Source organism: Lepus europaeus, chromosome 17 (assembly GCF_033115175.1).
Source record: "Lepus europaeus isolate LE1 chromosome 17, mLepTim1.pri, whole genome shotgun sequence".
Taxonomy (NCBI): Eukaryota; Metazoa; Chordata; class Mammalia; order Lagomorpha; family Leporidae; genus Lepus; species Lepus europaeus.
The window spans coordinates 36492655-36506389 of NC_084843.1; the positions used below are offsets into that span (position 1 = coordinate 36492655).

A 13735-nucleotide genomic window follows, 5' to 3' on the forward strand; every position below is an offset into this window, starting at 1 on the left:
TGAAGTGGAGCCAGGACTTGAACACAGGCACTCCCCCATGGGATGCTGGTATCCCAAGCAACTTCTTAACTGCTGTAGGAATTACCAGCCCCATTTAGTTAATTTTTAAAGTCCCGTGATCTATTTTTAACTATCCAGTGTATGATTTTAAAAATAGTATATTTTTATTTTTTTAAAAATTTTTAAATTTTTAAATTTTATTTTTTTGACAGGCAGAGTGGATAGTGAGAGAGACAGAGAGAAAGGTCTTCCTTTTGCCATTGGTTCACCCTCCAATGGCTGCTGCGGCCAGCGCACCACGCTAACCCAAAGCTAGGAGCCAGGTGCTTCTCCTGGTCTCCCATGGGGTGCAGGGCCCAAGCACTTGGGCCATCCTCCACTGCCTTTCCGGGCCATAGCAGAGAGCTGGCCTGGAAGAGGGGCAACCGGGATAGAATCCGGCACCCTAACCAGGACTAGAACCCGGTGTGCCGGCGCCGCAAGGCGGAGGATTAGCCTATTGAGCCACAGCGCCGGCCAAAAATAGTGTATTTTTAAAATTAACAAATGAACTGGAATTTAGTCTTCAGTTGAATCATGTTCTCTTTGAAAAATTAGCTTAGGGACTTCTCCAGTTAACTGGCACAGCTGGCTTGAATGCAACATTTTTGGACACTTCTTTGAATTGTATTGTGAGCTTGAGCCATATGACTTTGAGCCCCTGGGTCTGGTTTTTCAGGCACATACTAAGATATGCAGTTGTCTATGAAACTGAGCTGTCATAGTGTCTCTTGTTTTGATGATTTTTTGATTTTTTGGCAGATCATGCCATAAGTTTCTGAGACCCTATTTGCCGAAAGGAGGAAATATTTCAGTATGTATAATGCTTCAAAAACAAATACAAACAAGCAAAAAAAAAAAAAAAACCCACAAGCAACACAGTATTCATTTAGACTTTCTAACTGGAGAATATTTGGATAACTGTAGAAGTTTTTCCTTGATTTTAATTCTGTAAGTGGCTAACCATTTTACCCCATTCTTACCTTATTATCAACTTTGACAAAATTGTTGGTTTTACAATCAGTACATTAATTGTATTTCCTATGCTGTATATACAGTGAAACTTTTAATTAGCTGCTAAACAGGCGCTTGGCTCTGGTCCTTTGCACCAGCTGTTTCCTCAGCCTGGAACGTACTCCCTGACTGCTTTCAGATCTGAGTCCAGATGGCGCAGCGTCAGAGTGGCTGGATTACCCTTCGCATGTAAACCAGAGCTCTCCCTTCCCTGGTGTGGCTGTTCCCCTCATTTGGCTTCACTTTTCTCTGTGGCACTATTACCACCTGATATGTCAGATTGAAATGTATACTTGTTTCCTCCAACTAGACTTAGAAGCTCTGTGAGGTCAGCAACTTTGCCTGATTAGCTCCTTCTTTATTCCTGGTGTCTACAGAAGAGCCAGGCACCAGGGTGTGCATATAGTAGAAAGGCTGAATAAATGAATCCTGTACTTGCTTCCCTTGAAGGTAGGCAGTGTTATACAGTCAGATGCTTGGGTCCTTTGACTTGCATTTAATACAACTGTGCTGCTACCAACCCGGGTGACTCAAGAAAAATTATGTTTCTTATCTGGGAAGTGAAGATTAGGTGGTTTCTGTGATTCTATTTAGCCCTTAACAGCCTATAATTATTTCTTCTCTTTTGTTACTTTCAAATAATTTCCTATTTTAATATTTTTTCTAGTGCTGGCTGCAGTTACATGATAAGTTTTATCAATGACCTCACTAGCTTTATTGTTCTGGAGAAAACTCTAGAGATAAGCTAACACTTCCAGAGGTTTCAGTTTTTGTCCTTTAGGTTTATATAATCGTGGCAGTCAGATTTCTCAGTTTCATTCTCTTGTTCACCAAGGATGTGACTTGACTGGGGAAAAAGGATATGTAAATGCTGTTTCAGCCCTGTCAGCCATGCCTCCTAGTACAGCCATTTCCCACTCCTTGCCTGCCCTACCCTTCTTACTTGTCAGTTCTGTCACACCCTCTGGGGTAAGCAGTTCCATCTCCCTCTTCACTGCCACCAGCGTGCACACACACAGCACATTTCAAGATTCCTTTTTCAGACATCTTAAGGGTTTTTTTTTTCCTCATGAGAAGAAGCAGACTCAAGGATTCAACCAGATCCTCAGAAAATTATATTAACCAATATTCTGTTTCTTGATCCATCTCAAAAGGCCATATCACATTGGGAAGTAATAAATCAGCTATTTTACTGTCAACATTTTCTTCCAGCCCATTTGCTTATGTGGACCCCTTGCACTGTAACATGGCCTATTTGTACCTTGAGCTCCTCAAAGACTCGCTCAACGAGTATGCATATGCAGCAGAACTAGCAGGCTTGAGCTATGACCTCCAAAATACCATCTATGGGATGTATGTAAGTACCCACGTCCTAGAGCCTTCCACTCATCAACATTTTTATATTGATTGGATGGAAGCATTTTTGATTGAGGGTATGAGTTTCATTTCTTTCTTTAAATGTTTATGCTAACCATATTTTCTTACCATTTAATTTTTTAAGTTATCCCTCATTCTAAATATTCAGTTACATACCATTCATATTATGCAAATTTTCCTTAATCTCCTTTTTTTAAACATCTTTCACCAGATTGTCATATTTCTCTCCTCACACAAAGTTAGACCCTGATTTAGGTTTAGATCTCACCCATTCTGTATCTGAAGTCTTGGTCTTTGGCAGAAGAGAAGAAAGATACTTTGCTTTGTGAAGTATAAGGTTGGCCTATACTGTTTCCCTAGAAACCCAGACCATGAGGCTGCATATCCATACTCTTCCGTCATGTTTCTTCATTATCATGCCACTGCTTGAGGTATCAAAGCATTTCTTTTGTTTTTCTTTTTGTTAGTCGCTACATTTATGCTGATCCTCTCCATTGCAACATGACATACCTGTTTATCAGGTTATTGAAGGATGATTTAAAAGAGTATACATATGCAGCACGCGTCTCAGGTTTGAGCTATGGCATTGCATCAGGAATGAATGCAATACTTGTAAGTAAAATGAAAATGAAAGAAAAGGCACCACACCATTTAAGCATTATGTTGAGCTTGGGAAAACTATTAACTCCTGCATTTTTAAACAAGAAAATCAATGTTTTTTTTTTGCCTTGTATCTTTTTAATAATTGAAGATTAAAATTAGTATTAGTACCACTAATGAATTACTTTGTAAAGTTTAATGCATCTTGCGAACATGGATGTGTGCTACATTTACTTTGCATGTTCTTCTGCTTGAGATGTTTAACATATTGATCCTGAAAGCATGCTGTTCTCTCCATGTATTTGAGTATACATTATCAACTATAAGAGAAAGATAATTTTTGTGGTGCTTGAATTTTACTTCTATTTCTGCAGACAATAATAGAAAGTTCCTGTGTTCAGAAACACTTGACATTGTAATATAGTTTATTTTGTAGCATGCATCATTGAATGTTTTATATGTGTTTTCAAGTAAGCATTGTTAAATACATCGTGAGAAATAACTATTCTTACAAGTGTTTCTCATGCATTTCCAAGCTTGATTATATCTTGGTTTCAAATTAACATCCCTCTTGTGGCACACATTCATCTTCACTTTTCTTTAAAGCATATTGTATGTTTTAATATAAAGTAAAATGACATTTCTTAGTATCTTTTTTTTTCTTACATGAAAGATTTTAGAGTTTTTAAATTGTATTTATTTTGTAGTTTCTTTTTTCCTTCATGTAAATAAATGTTCTAATAGCTTTTGTTTAATGAATAAGAATGTATATAATCCAACCAGTCACAGAGTCCACAAAATTTTAGAACTCCAAGGTCAAAATTAACTTCAAATAAAATACTAATAATTTTTTTTTTTTGCTTTTGACTTTTAGTAGCATGTTACCACTAAAACACATCATCTTCATTTGTGATAAAATGAATTTCCTGCTAGTTGTCAGTCAAGTTCCTATGGTATATGATGTGATTGCATGGTCAGTGACCTTCCATCTTGCTGAGGTTCTTGCCTATCACTCTTCACAGGATAGATTTTTTGGTGTTCTAGGTGCAGCAATAGGCATTCCTCATTCCCTGTTTTTCAAAGTGTTAGGCATTCAGAGACCATTCAAGTAAATTGTCCTAAGGCAAAATCATGATGATAAATACAGTAAAGTATATGCATCCTCCCTATATATTTGTTTTTCCCCGGCTTTTGAAACATCAGTACTGATCACATAAGCAGGTAGTTAGAATTGTGGATGCTTACTGGGCAACACTGAATGAGAAACTGGCAGAATGCCATGTAATGTAAAATCCGGCTGCCTGGTTTTTCCAAAGATGATTTTTTACATATTTAAGCATAAATAATTTGGTGGCATGTTCAATAGTTTGCTAGATAACATTCCCCTGTGATTTTTTACCTCCTTACAATCTTTATAAAAACTTTAATCCTACTGTTCATTAGAGATTCCTTTTGGAGGTAAAATTTGACCATGCTCCATAATTAACCATGATAGAATGAGAACATGAATTTTGATGATGCAGAGTGTGTCGCCATAGTTCAGAGTCAGGTGAGTTTACCTACTGTTGACATTGTTGCTTTTGGCCATTACTTAAGGTAAAAAAGGTTAGTGTTGATTTCTTCCTGAGTGTTGAACTGTATTTTATGAGAAGTTAACTTTAGTTTATTGGTTTATTTTTATTTTAATATACCTGACTTTGGGGTTTTCTAAGTATTTAAAAAGAACATTTACACTGTTTACTTGGAAGTTGTTTCATTTTGTTTTTAATACCCTGAATTCTTTCTTTAGCTCTCAGTGAAAGGTTACAATGATAAGCAGCCAATTTTGCTAAAGAAGATTACTGAGAAAATGGCTACCTTTGAGATTGACGAAAAAAGATTTGAAATTATCAAAGAGGCAGTAAGTTTTCTGACTTGTCTTATAATTTTTTATCCATAAAATAATGTCCTATTATGAGAAAAATTTGGAAAAGGGAAGAGGAACATAAAAACCATTCATAATCCTGTCACTTTCATCTCATCTGATCTTTGCTAGATCCTCTACCCTATACCCAGAAAGAAAACTCTGGTGGACACTTGGCCCCTTCTCTGTGGGCCCCAAGAACTAGAGCAGTTGCACCTCTGACTTTCCAAAGGAAGTATTTAGGGGCTGTCAGGCACTCCCTAAAGGTTTCATCCCAGTCTTCCTTTGAAAAAAACACATTTCAGCAGACTGAGTTTGCTCTCCCACAAGAACCTCATCACATTATGGCACAGTACTTAGGTTTGATGTCTTTCTACTTCAGTTCATCCTACATTTGGCCCAGTAATGGAAATATGGGACTGATAGCTACTTTCAAAGCTAAGCTGAGACCTTCATTTTACGCTATAAAAAACTACCATCCGTTTTCAAATGGTGATCCAATATATGTGTACCCATGCTGCTGCTTTTCAGAGACTTGAGCTGCTCTTATGTGTAGAATTGCAGGATGTCAAAAGATGGAGACCCTGAAAACTGGAGACAGTTTGCTGAGGGGTGGGGGATGTCCCATAGTGAAAACACTTGGAGTTCACTTCATCTGCTGGAGGTAGAGAAGGAGCCTGGCCGTGGGCATCTGGTCTAGCAGTTGAGACACTAGTTAAGATGCCCATGTCTTATATTGGAGTGCCTAGATTCAATTCCTGGTTGCGATTTCTTTTTTTTTTTTTTTTTTTGACAGGCAGAGTGGACAGTGAGAGAGACAGAGAGAAAGGTCTTCCTTTTGCCGTTGGTTCACCCTCCAATGGCCGCTGCGGTAGGCGCGCTGCGGCCGGCACACCGCGCTGATCCGATGGCAGGAGCCAGGTGCTTCTCCTGGTCTCCCATGCGGGTGCAGGGCCCAAGCACCTGGGCCATCCTCCACTGCACTCCCAGGTCACAGCAGAGAGCTGGCCTGGAAGAGGGGCAACCGGGACAGGATCAGTGCCCCGACTGGGACTAGAACCTGGTGTGCCTGCGCTGCAAGGCGGAGGATTAGCCTAGTGAGCCATGGCGCCGGCCCCTGGTTGCGATTTCTGATCCCAGCTTCCAGCAAGTGTAGACACTGGATTCGCAAATGATAGCTCAAGGAGTTGAGTCCCTGGGACCCACCTGGGAAACCTGTGTTGTGTTCCTGATTCTCAACTTTGGCTCATCCCCACTCCAGCCATTGCAGGCATTTGGGGAATGAACCAACAGATGGAAGCTTGCTGTCTGGGAGCTTGCTGTCTGTGTCTGTCTCTCTGTGCCTCTCAAATAAATAAATGAAAATTAAAAAGAAAAAAAGCAACCTGGGTAAAGAAAAAGCATACCTCATAAGGGATTTAGCCCCATTCTTGGTTATATAACTTTAGAAGAAGAAAGAAGGAAATGTTCTTGCATCCCACAATTTACACATAATTTACACAAAATGAAGTTTGGTTACAGCTGATCTTTTGAAACGATTTTTAAAAGACTGACAAAATTAACAAACCTGTGTGTCTCTTTTCACTAGTACATGCGATCTCTTAACAATTTCCGGGCTGAGCAGCCTCACCAGCACGCCATGTACTACCTCCGCTTGTTGATGACTGAAGTGGCTTGGACTAAAGATGAATTAAAAGAAGCCCTGGATGGTGAGACTCATTTCTATTTAAAGCCTAATGCCTTCACCAAGGGTTGGTACTTTTGAGTAATGTGTAATCCTATTAAAGCCAGATGTATTTATTTTTCATAAAAATAGTAATGACTTTGGAAGTGGCTTTTGTATTCAGGCACATTAACCACATTTGCTCTTTTCATCCTGGACACACACCAGTTCATAGATTTCTACAAATGACCAAGTGCTCTGACTCACCCACTTCCCCTGTTAATATTGAAGTTTTCAGAAAAGGAAAATTGGGCTGAACTTAAAAGTCTTTATCACACAGAAGTTCTTGGGCATTTTCTCCTGCTCTAGCCTCTTTAGCTCTGTTCAGTTCAGTTAAATTTTGGAAAATGTTTAGAGTCATCCTTGGGTATTTTAATTTGTTTGTTTGTTTTTTGTTTTTTTAAACCTCAAGTCTAGTTTTCAGGAGTTTGGCTTGAAAGTTCTAAGTTCCTTGAACAGTGGAAATGGCTTCCTTCATCTCTTCTATTTAGTATCTAGTACAAGTGTATGTCTCATACACAGACATTGAACACAATGAAACTAAATGTAGACTGACATCACTCTTGTTATTATGTTTTTATTTCCCAACATTGTTTTCACCAATGAATCTTCTTCCGTGCTCAGTACTAAGAATTAAAATGCAATTTTTAAGAAAAGAATTTCATTAAACTTTCAATAATCTTTTATGATGTCATTACTTATTATGTAACACTATGCTGTTAATGTTTTCAGTGACAAATCAAAACCAAAGTATTCAACATCATTATTTTATTGCCTCAGGCATTGGCTAGGAAGCTAGACTTTAAATTCATTAATTAGAAGATGTGTTTTTTTCTTAACATTTCATATGTTTTCTTTGCAAAGTAATTATGAATCATGCAGTTACTAGCAAGAATTTTTACCTGTTTTAAAAAAGCTCAGAATTGATTATAAGTATGTTTTCAAGAAACTGAATCCTGCTTTCGGTATGGTCAAAAAGCAGAGGTGTAGGGTTTTTTCCTCTTAGAATCTAGGTCAGATGGCAGATGGATTTTAAGCAGAGTAAGCTCTGACATCTCACAGGCATATACAGTCTTCCTAAAATTTCTTTTATAAAGGTAAAGTCAGTACTTTTTTGTTGAAATTATTTACTCTATTAATAGTAATTCTGGGCTGGCACCGAGGCTCACTTGGCTAATCCTCTGCCTGCGGTGCTGGCACCCCGGGTTCTAGTCCTGGTTGGGGTGCCGGATTCTGTCCCGGTTGCTCCTCTTCCAGTCCAGCTCTCTGCTGTGACCCAGGAGGGCAGTGGAGGATGTTCCAAGTGCTTGGGCCCCTGCACCCACATGGAAGATTGGGAGGAAGCACCCAGCTCTTGGCTTCAGATCGGCACAGTGCCGGCCGTAGCGGTCATTAGGGGAGTGAACCAACGGAAAGAAGACCTTTCTCTCTGTCTCTCTCACTGTCTATAACTCTCTCTCTGTCTCTCCCTCTCACTGTCTAACTCTACCTGGCAAAAAATTAAAAAAAAAATAGTAATTATGTTGTGATAAATATACTTCTACAATAATTCAGAATGCCAACATAGCTTAATTTGGGGACAACTCAATATGAGAGGCTAGCTCCCCAGTAGCTCTTAAGTCATTCAGCTGTTTAGGAACCACAATAGCAGGAACCTCAGAGTCCAGTGTAGTCAAACAGCATTTACTTTGCCCCTGGCCCTGCACTCCAGTTGTGTAAGATTTAAAGACATTCAAATTGGGGTGGGAACTTGGCCTACTGGTTTAGATGCCAATTAAGATGCCCATGTCCCATATTGGAGTACTTGAGTTCAATGGCTCCAACTCCTGACTACAGCTTCCTGTTACTGTAGACCCTGTGTGAGGCAGCAGTGATGGCTCATAGAAATGAGCTCTTGAAACCCACATGGGATACTTAGAGTTCCTGGCTGTGAGCCCAGGCCACTGTGGGCATTTGGGGAGTGAACCAGTTTATAGGAGCTAGTATGCTCGCTCCCTTTCTCTCTTAAATAAATAAATGTTTTTAAAACAATAATTTAAAATGATCAATTAGGTGGTGTTTCTTGGCTTAAGGAGTACCAGTCTAGTGACAAAGCGTAAATGAGAACAGATCATTTCAACAGAGACAAAGGAGGATAAGTGTTGTGATAGAAATCTGCAAAGAAGTATGGAAGTGTTTAGTGACAGGGGCTCCTGTATAGTGGACCTCTAATGTGGAACGAGTGCCACTTGGGTCAGACCAAGGGTCACATCCCAGCTCTGCAGTTTACTAGCTTGACGACGTCTGATAAAAAACAAATTATCTTTTTTTTTTTTTTTTTTTTTTTGACAGGCAGAGTGGATAGTGAGAGAGAGAGACAGAGAGGAAGGTCTTCCTTTTTGCCGTTGGTTTACCCTCCAATGGCCGCTGCGGCCGGCGTATTTCGCTGATCCGAAGCCAGGAGCCAGGTGCTTCTCCTGGTCTCCCATGCGGGTGCAGGGCCCAAGGACTTGAGCCATCCTCCACTGCACTCCCAGGCCATAGCAGAGAGCTGGCCTGGAAGAGGGGCAACCAGGACAGAATCCGGCGCCCCAACCGGGACTAGAACCCGGTGTGCCGGCGCCGCAAGGCGGAGGATTAACCTGTTAAGCCACGGTGCCAGACAAAAACAAATTATCTTAATTTCAGTTTTTTTCATTTCTAAAATGGGGATGATAGTATATTCTTATAGTTTAAAAGATAACATCTGTAAAATGTCTGAACCATAGTAAGTATGTGTTAATTTCCTCCTCATGTCTCCCATTAAATTTCAGTCACTAATTTTAGCCACCATTGATGGATTTTGTCTGTAGCAATTATTACTCTGGTGTTCTGTTAGAGAAGGGACAACTCTTCCTTATAAAAGAATTAAATCAATACATATAAAAGGAATGAGGAAAACAGAAAAGTTACCATTAGTAAACCATAATAATAATTTTTATAGGCCATAGCCAGAAATGGATGCCATAATTATTAAAATCTAAGGGAAATTTGAAGGGAAAACAGAGTGTTTGTAAAGTTTCAAGCTATGTTCCCCCAAATAAATATTTACTAATTTTAATGGAAAAATAAGCACTGATGGTTAGGAAGGCTATAGGAGTTACTCAGTTATAACCAGAAGAATAAAATATACCTTTATAGTGAGGACATCTGGCAGGCACCACCTTAACCAAGTGATCAGAGTTAACATCACCAGCAGTACAACCCATTAAATCCGTGTACCCTGATATAATGAGCCTGAGTAATGCACATGATCTGTGAAGTCTCTTCCTAGTGATGGATAAGCACAGTTTAATCATGAGAAAATACTGGGGAAACCCACTTGTAGGAGATTCTCTTAAATGACTAAATGTTGCTCTTCAAAAGTTTCAAGGCCAATGAAAGATGAGAACGACTGAGAAATGGTTGCCAATTATAGAAGACTGAAGGACACATGACAGCTAAATGTCACTGTAGATTAGATCCTTGAACAGAAAATGACATTAGTGAGAAATCAGACAGTCTGTACTTTGGTTAATAGTATTGTACCAGTGTTAATTTCTTTGCTTTGACCTTTGTATTATTGTTAGGAAAGAATAGCATCTGAGCATTAGAGAAAACTGGCAGAAGGGTGTACAGGAATTTCCTGTAGTATTTTTGCAGTTCTCCTATAAGTCTCAAGTTATCTCAGTACAAAGCTGTTCTCATACACAGAGCTCACTGCTTCTTACGTCTTTACAGATGTCACCCTTCCTCGCCTTAAGGCCTTCATCCCTCAGCTCCTGTCGCGGCTGCACATTGAAGCCCTCCTCCATGGAAACATAACAAAGCAGGTGATTGAGGTTTTAGCAGTCTTTCATGGATCAACTCAAGAGGTTTTTTCTGTTAGTCTGTCTCCAGAGTGTTAACCAGCAGAGTGTGATAAATAATAAGCACATTAGAGGTCACACATCTGTCTCTGTGGACAAAGGTGTGAGAGAGAACAGGGGAAGTGCCCTGTGAGGGTCGTTAACTGAGGGCCTGCCTTCATGTCTGCCTCCTCTGCTGTTGCCTGCCTTGCGCACTCACAGAAGGAAATGGCAATAATTGTCCCTACTTTGTGCAGGAGCCTGGATTCAAATCTTGGCTCCGCCACGTAACAGACACATAGTTTACTGAAAAATGTCTTCACTCTGCTGTTTCTTTATCTGTAAAATTATAATAGCATCTATATCAGGGATTATAAGGATTAAATTGTACCTGCCAAGTGCTTAGCACATGCAAAGCACTACAAATTTCCATAGGATTCTGTCTCAGGAGCACTCACTTCCCACCACCCACTACATTGTCTCCAAAACAACATGCCCAAGTTCGGGTGCTAGCAAGTGCCAGAGACAGGATTCTTATGGAAGTTTGTATCATTGGCAGTAAAGCCTGTGCTTACCTCCGGTGCTTTGCTGGGACCCCAGGTATCTGCGTGGGGGTCATTCTCCACCACCACTACCTCTCTGGCTCTGGCAGTGCCTTCTCTCCAGCATCGATATTGATGTTGATGATTGTGTGGATCCCTGTTTCTCTTCACTGCTGCCATTTTGGCATTTCAGTTTTCATCTATTTTAATAGGATTGTATGTTCTTCAGATTTACAAACCATTTTAATGATCAACTAATGGATTTTTGCAAACAAGTTGTCATATTGTAACGGACTGTTCTGTATACTGTTTTTACTTTCACACATAAGATATGTTTGGTTTTTCATAACGTGCTGTGAATGTCTTTTTCCCCAGGCTGCATTAAGTATTATGCAAATGGTTGAAGACACCCTTATTGAATATGCTCATACCAAACCTCTCCTTCCGAGTCAGCTGGTTCGGTATAGAGAAGTTCAGCTCCCTGACAGTAAGTTGAAATATTGTGGCTTTGGGAATGGACTGCTTTGACATAACAATGTGGGTGATTACAGCAGGAATTCAGTTGGATGATAATGCATTGTTTTATGACAAAGGATCCACTGGAGTCGTCCTTTACTTATACAAATATGACTAGAGACAGATAATTCTGCCAGAAAATTCTCTGGTAGGAGAGCCAAAGAGGTAAAACTAGAGGTAGGCAGTAATTTTGAAGAGAATGGTACTAGAATTGACTGGCACTTGAGTGTAGGGGAGTTAGAAAGTAAAATTAGCACAAAACTAAGAAATATGGACTGTGAAGCATTAAATAAAATCCATTTATAAAAATATGGAAATTTAGAGTGGTAGTATTTCATTGGAAGCTCATAGGAATCCTTGACCAAAATAGTTTTAGGACAGCCACAGGTACTGAGAACATATATTCAGTACATGTTTTTGGAGGATTAACAAAGAATTGGTTTAACTTAATGTATTTATTGGGGCTTAAAGTCTTGGGTTACTTCTTCATTAACAGCAGTTTCTCTTGGTATACAAACTCATTAAAGGGGATTGGCATTGTGGAGCAGTGGATGTTTAAGCTACTTAGCACTTCTGCTGCCTGTGATGCTAACATTCCATATAGGTGCTGGTTTGAGTCATGGCTGCTGCACTTCCAATCCAGCTTCCTGCTAGTGTGCCTGGAAAAGCAGTGGAAGATGGCCCAAGTGACTGAGTCCCTGCTACTTACATGGGAGACCTGGATGGAGTTCCCAGCTCCTGACTTGGGCCTAGCCCAGCCCTGGCCACTGAAATCATTTAGGGAGTGATCTAGCAGATAGAAAATGAATCTCCTCCCCCCCCCAACCCTGCCTTTCAAACAAATAAATCTTTTTTAGAAAAATTCATTAAACATTGTTTTCAGCATTATTAAAAACTGCATAATGGGAAGTCTGTTATACCAAGAACAAGACTATTGATTTTTTTTTTTTGGCTATACTTGATTGTTGGCCGTTCTTCATGCATGTGTCATCTGCTACTTCCCCCAGCTATTTCATTCTGAATGCCGTTCCCTCTCCCCTTTCCTCCTCATCATGGCCCAGCTACTCCTGCTAGGCCTATCGAACAAACCACCAACTCCACTGAACTTTTCCAAAACTCCCAGCTAGGAAATCGTTGCTTCTGCATCTAAACTCCCAGCAGTTTTTCTGGACTCTATTTAAGCTACATAGCACTTCTCCTCTTGCATTAGGATTAAAGCACATCTCTGTCTGCTTATTAGACCGTGCAGCCACTTGAGGGAGTTGTTACCTCAGGATGCCCTTGCTGACTGCTTAGAGATACCTTGAGCACAAGGCTGTTGTGCACAGCCATTCAGCACAGACCCGGTAATGGTTTATTTCAAACTTTTTTTTTTTTTTAGGTTGATTTATCTATTTCAAAGGCAGAGTTACAGAGAGAAGGAGAGACAGAGAGAGATTTTCCATCTGCTGGTTCACTTCCCAAATAGCCGCAGCTGCTGGGAGTTGGACCCATCCAAAGCCAGGAGCAAGGAGCTTCCTCAGGGTCTCCAACGTGGGTGCTGAGGCCCAAATACTTTGGGCCATCCTCCACTGCTTTCCCAGGCACATTAGCAGGGAGCTGGATTGGAACTGGAGCAGCTGGGACTCAAACCAGCATCCACATGGATGCTGGCCCTGCAGGCCATGGCTTTACCTGCTACGCCACAGTGCCAGCCCCTCCTTCATATTTTTGATAGTTTGTTCTTCAGTCACTACAAGCAGAGCAGAGGAAAAATAGAAATCTGCTGTTCAAGAGTCATAGGATTTGTCCTCAGACAAAATACTGCCACTCTAGAAACAAAATCTCAAAGTGAAATTTCTCTCTCATGCCTCATTTCATCTCACTTCCCTCTTTGTCTTTCCTCTCCTGGGACCCTGTCTCTTTTGCCTCTGAAATGCTCTCCCCAACTGCTGCAGGCCCTAAAACAGCCCAGTGTACTTCCCATTTTCAAAATGTCAGGTGTCAGTAAGCCATTCTGAGGTAGCCCACTGATCAGATGTGAATGCCTTAAATAACCCTTCGCCTAAGCCTCCAGGGAAAGGCAGTTACGCATTGCAAAAGAGAAGACTTCGTGAGGCTACATGTGAAAAGGCTGGAACTAAGTGGGGACGGGTGGTACTTACAGTCCATGTTTCCTCGCTCTTTGAGTAAGTGA

The 13735-nt window shown here is 40.4% G+C and overlaps 1 protein-coding gene across 4 annotated transcripts in view; it reads left to right on the top strand.

The window, feature by feature from the left end:
• IDE (insulin degrading enzyme) overlaps window positions 1-13735 on the top strand; it is a 115627-nt gene that overhangs the window by 86708 nt on the left and 15184 nt on the right. For 3 of the 4 annotated variants that reach the window (XM_062215198.1, XM_062215196.1, XM_062215199.1), the window contains exons 15-19: window positions 2266-2410; window positions 4820-4930; window positions 6522-6642; window positions 10395-10486; window positions 11419-11530. In XM_062215198.1, coding sequence (XP_062071182.1) covers window positions 2266-2410; window positions 4820-4930; window positions 6522-6642; window positions 10395-10486; window positions 11419-11530 — 581 coding nt within the window. Of the gene's footprint in view, window positions 1-2265; window positions 2411-2897; window positions 3043-4819; window positions 4931-6521; window positions 6643-10394; window positions 10487-11418; window positions 11531-13735 lie in introns of all 4 variants that reach the window. The other variant, XM_062215197.1, reaches the window with a different exon arrangement.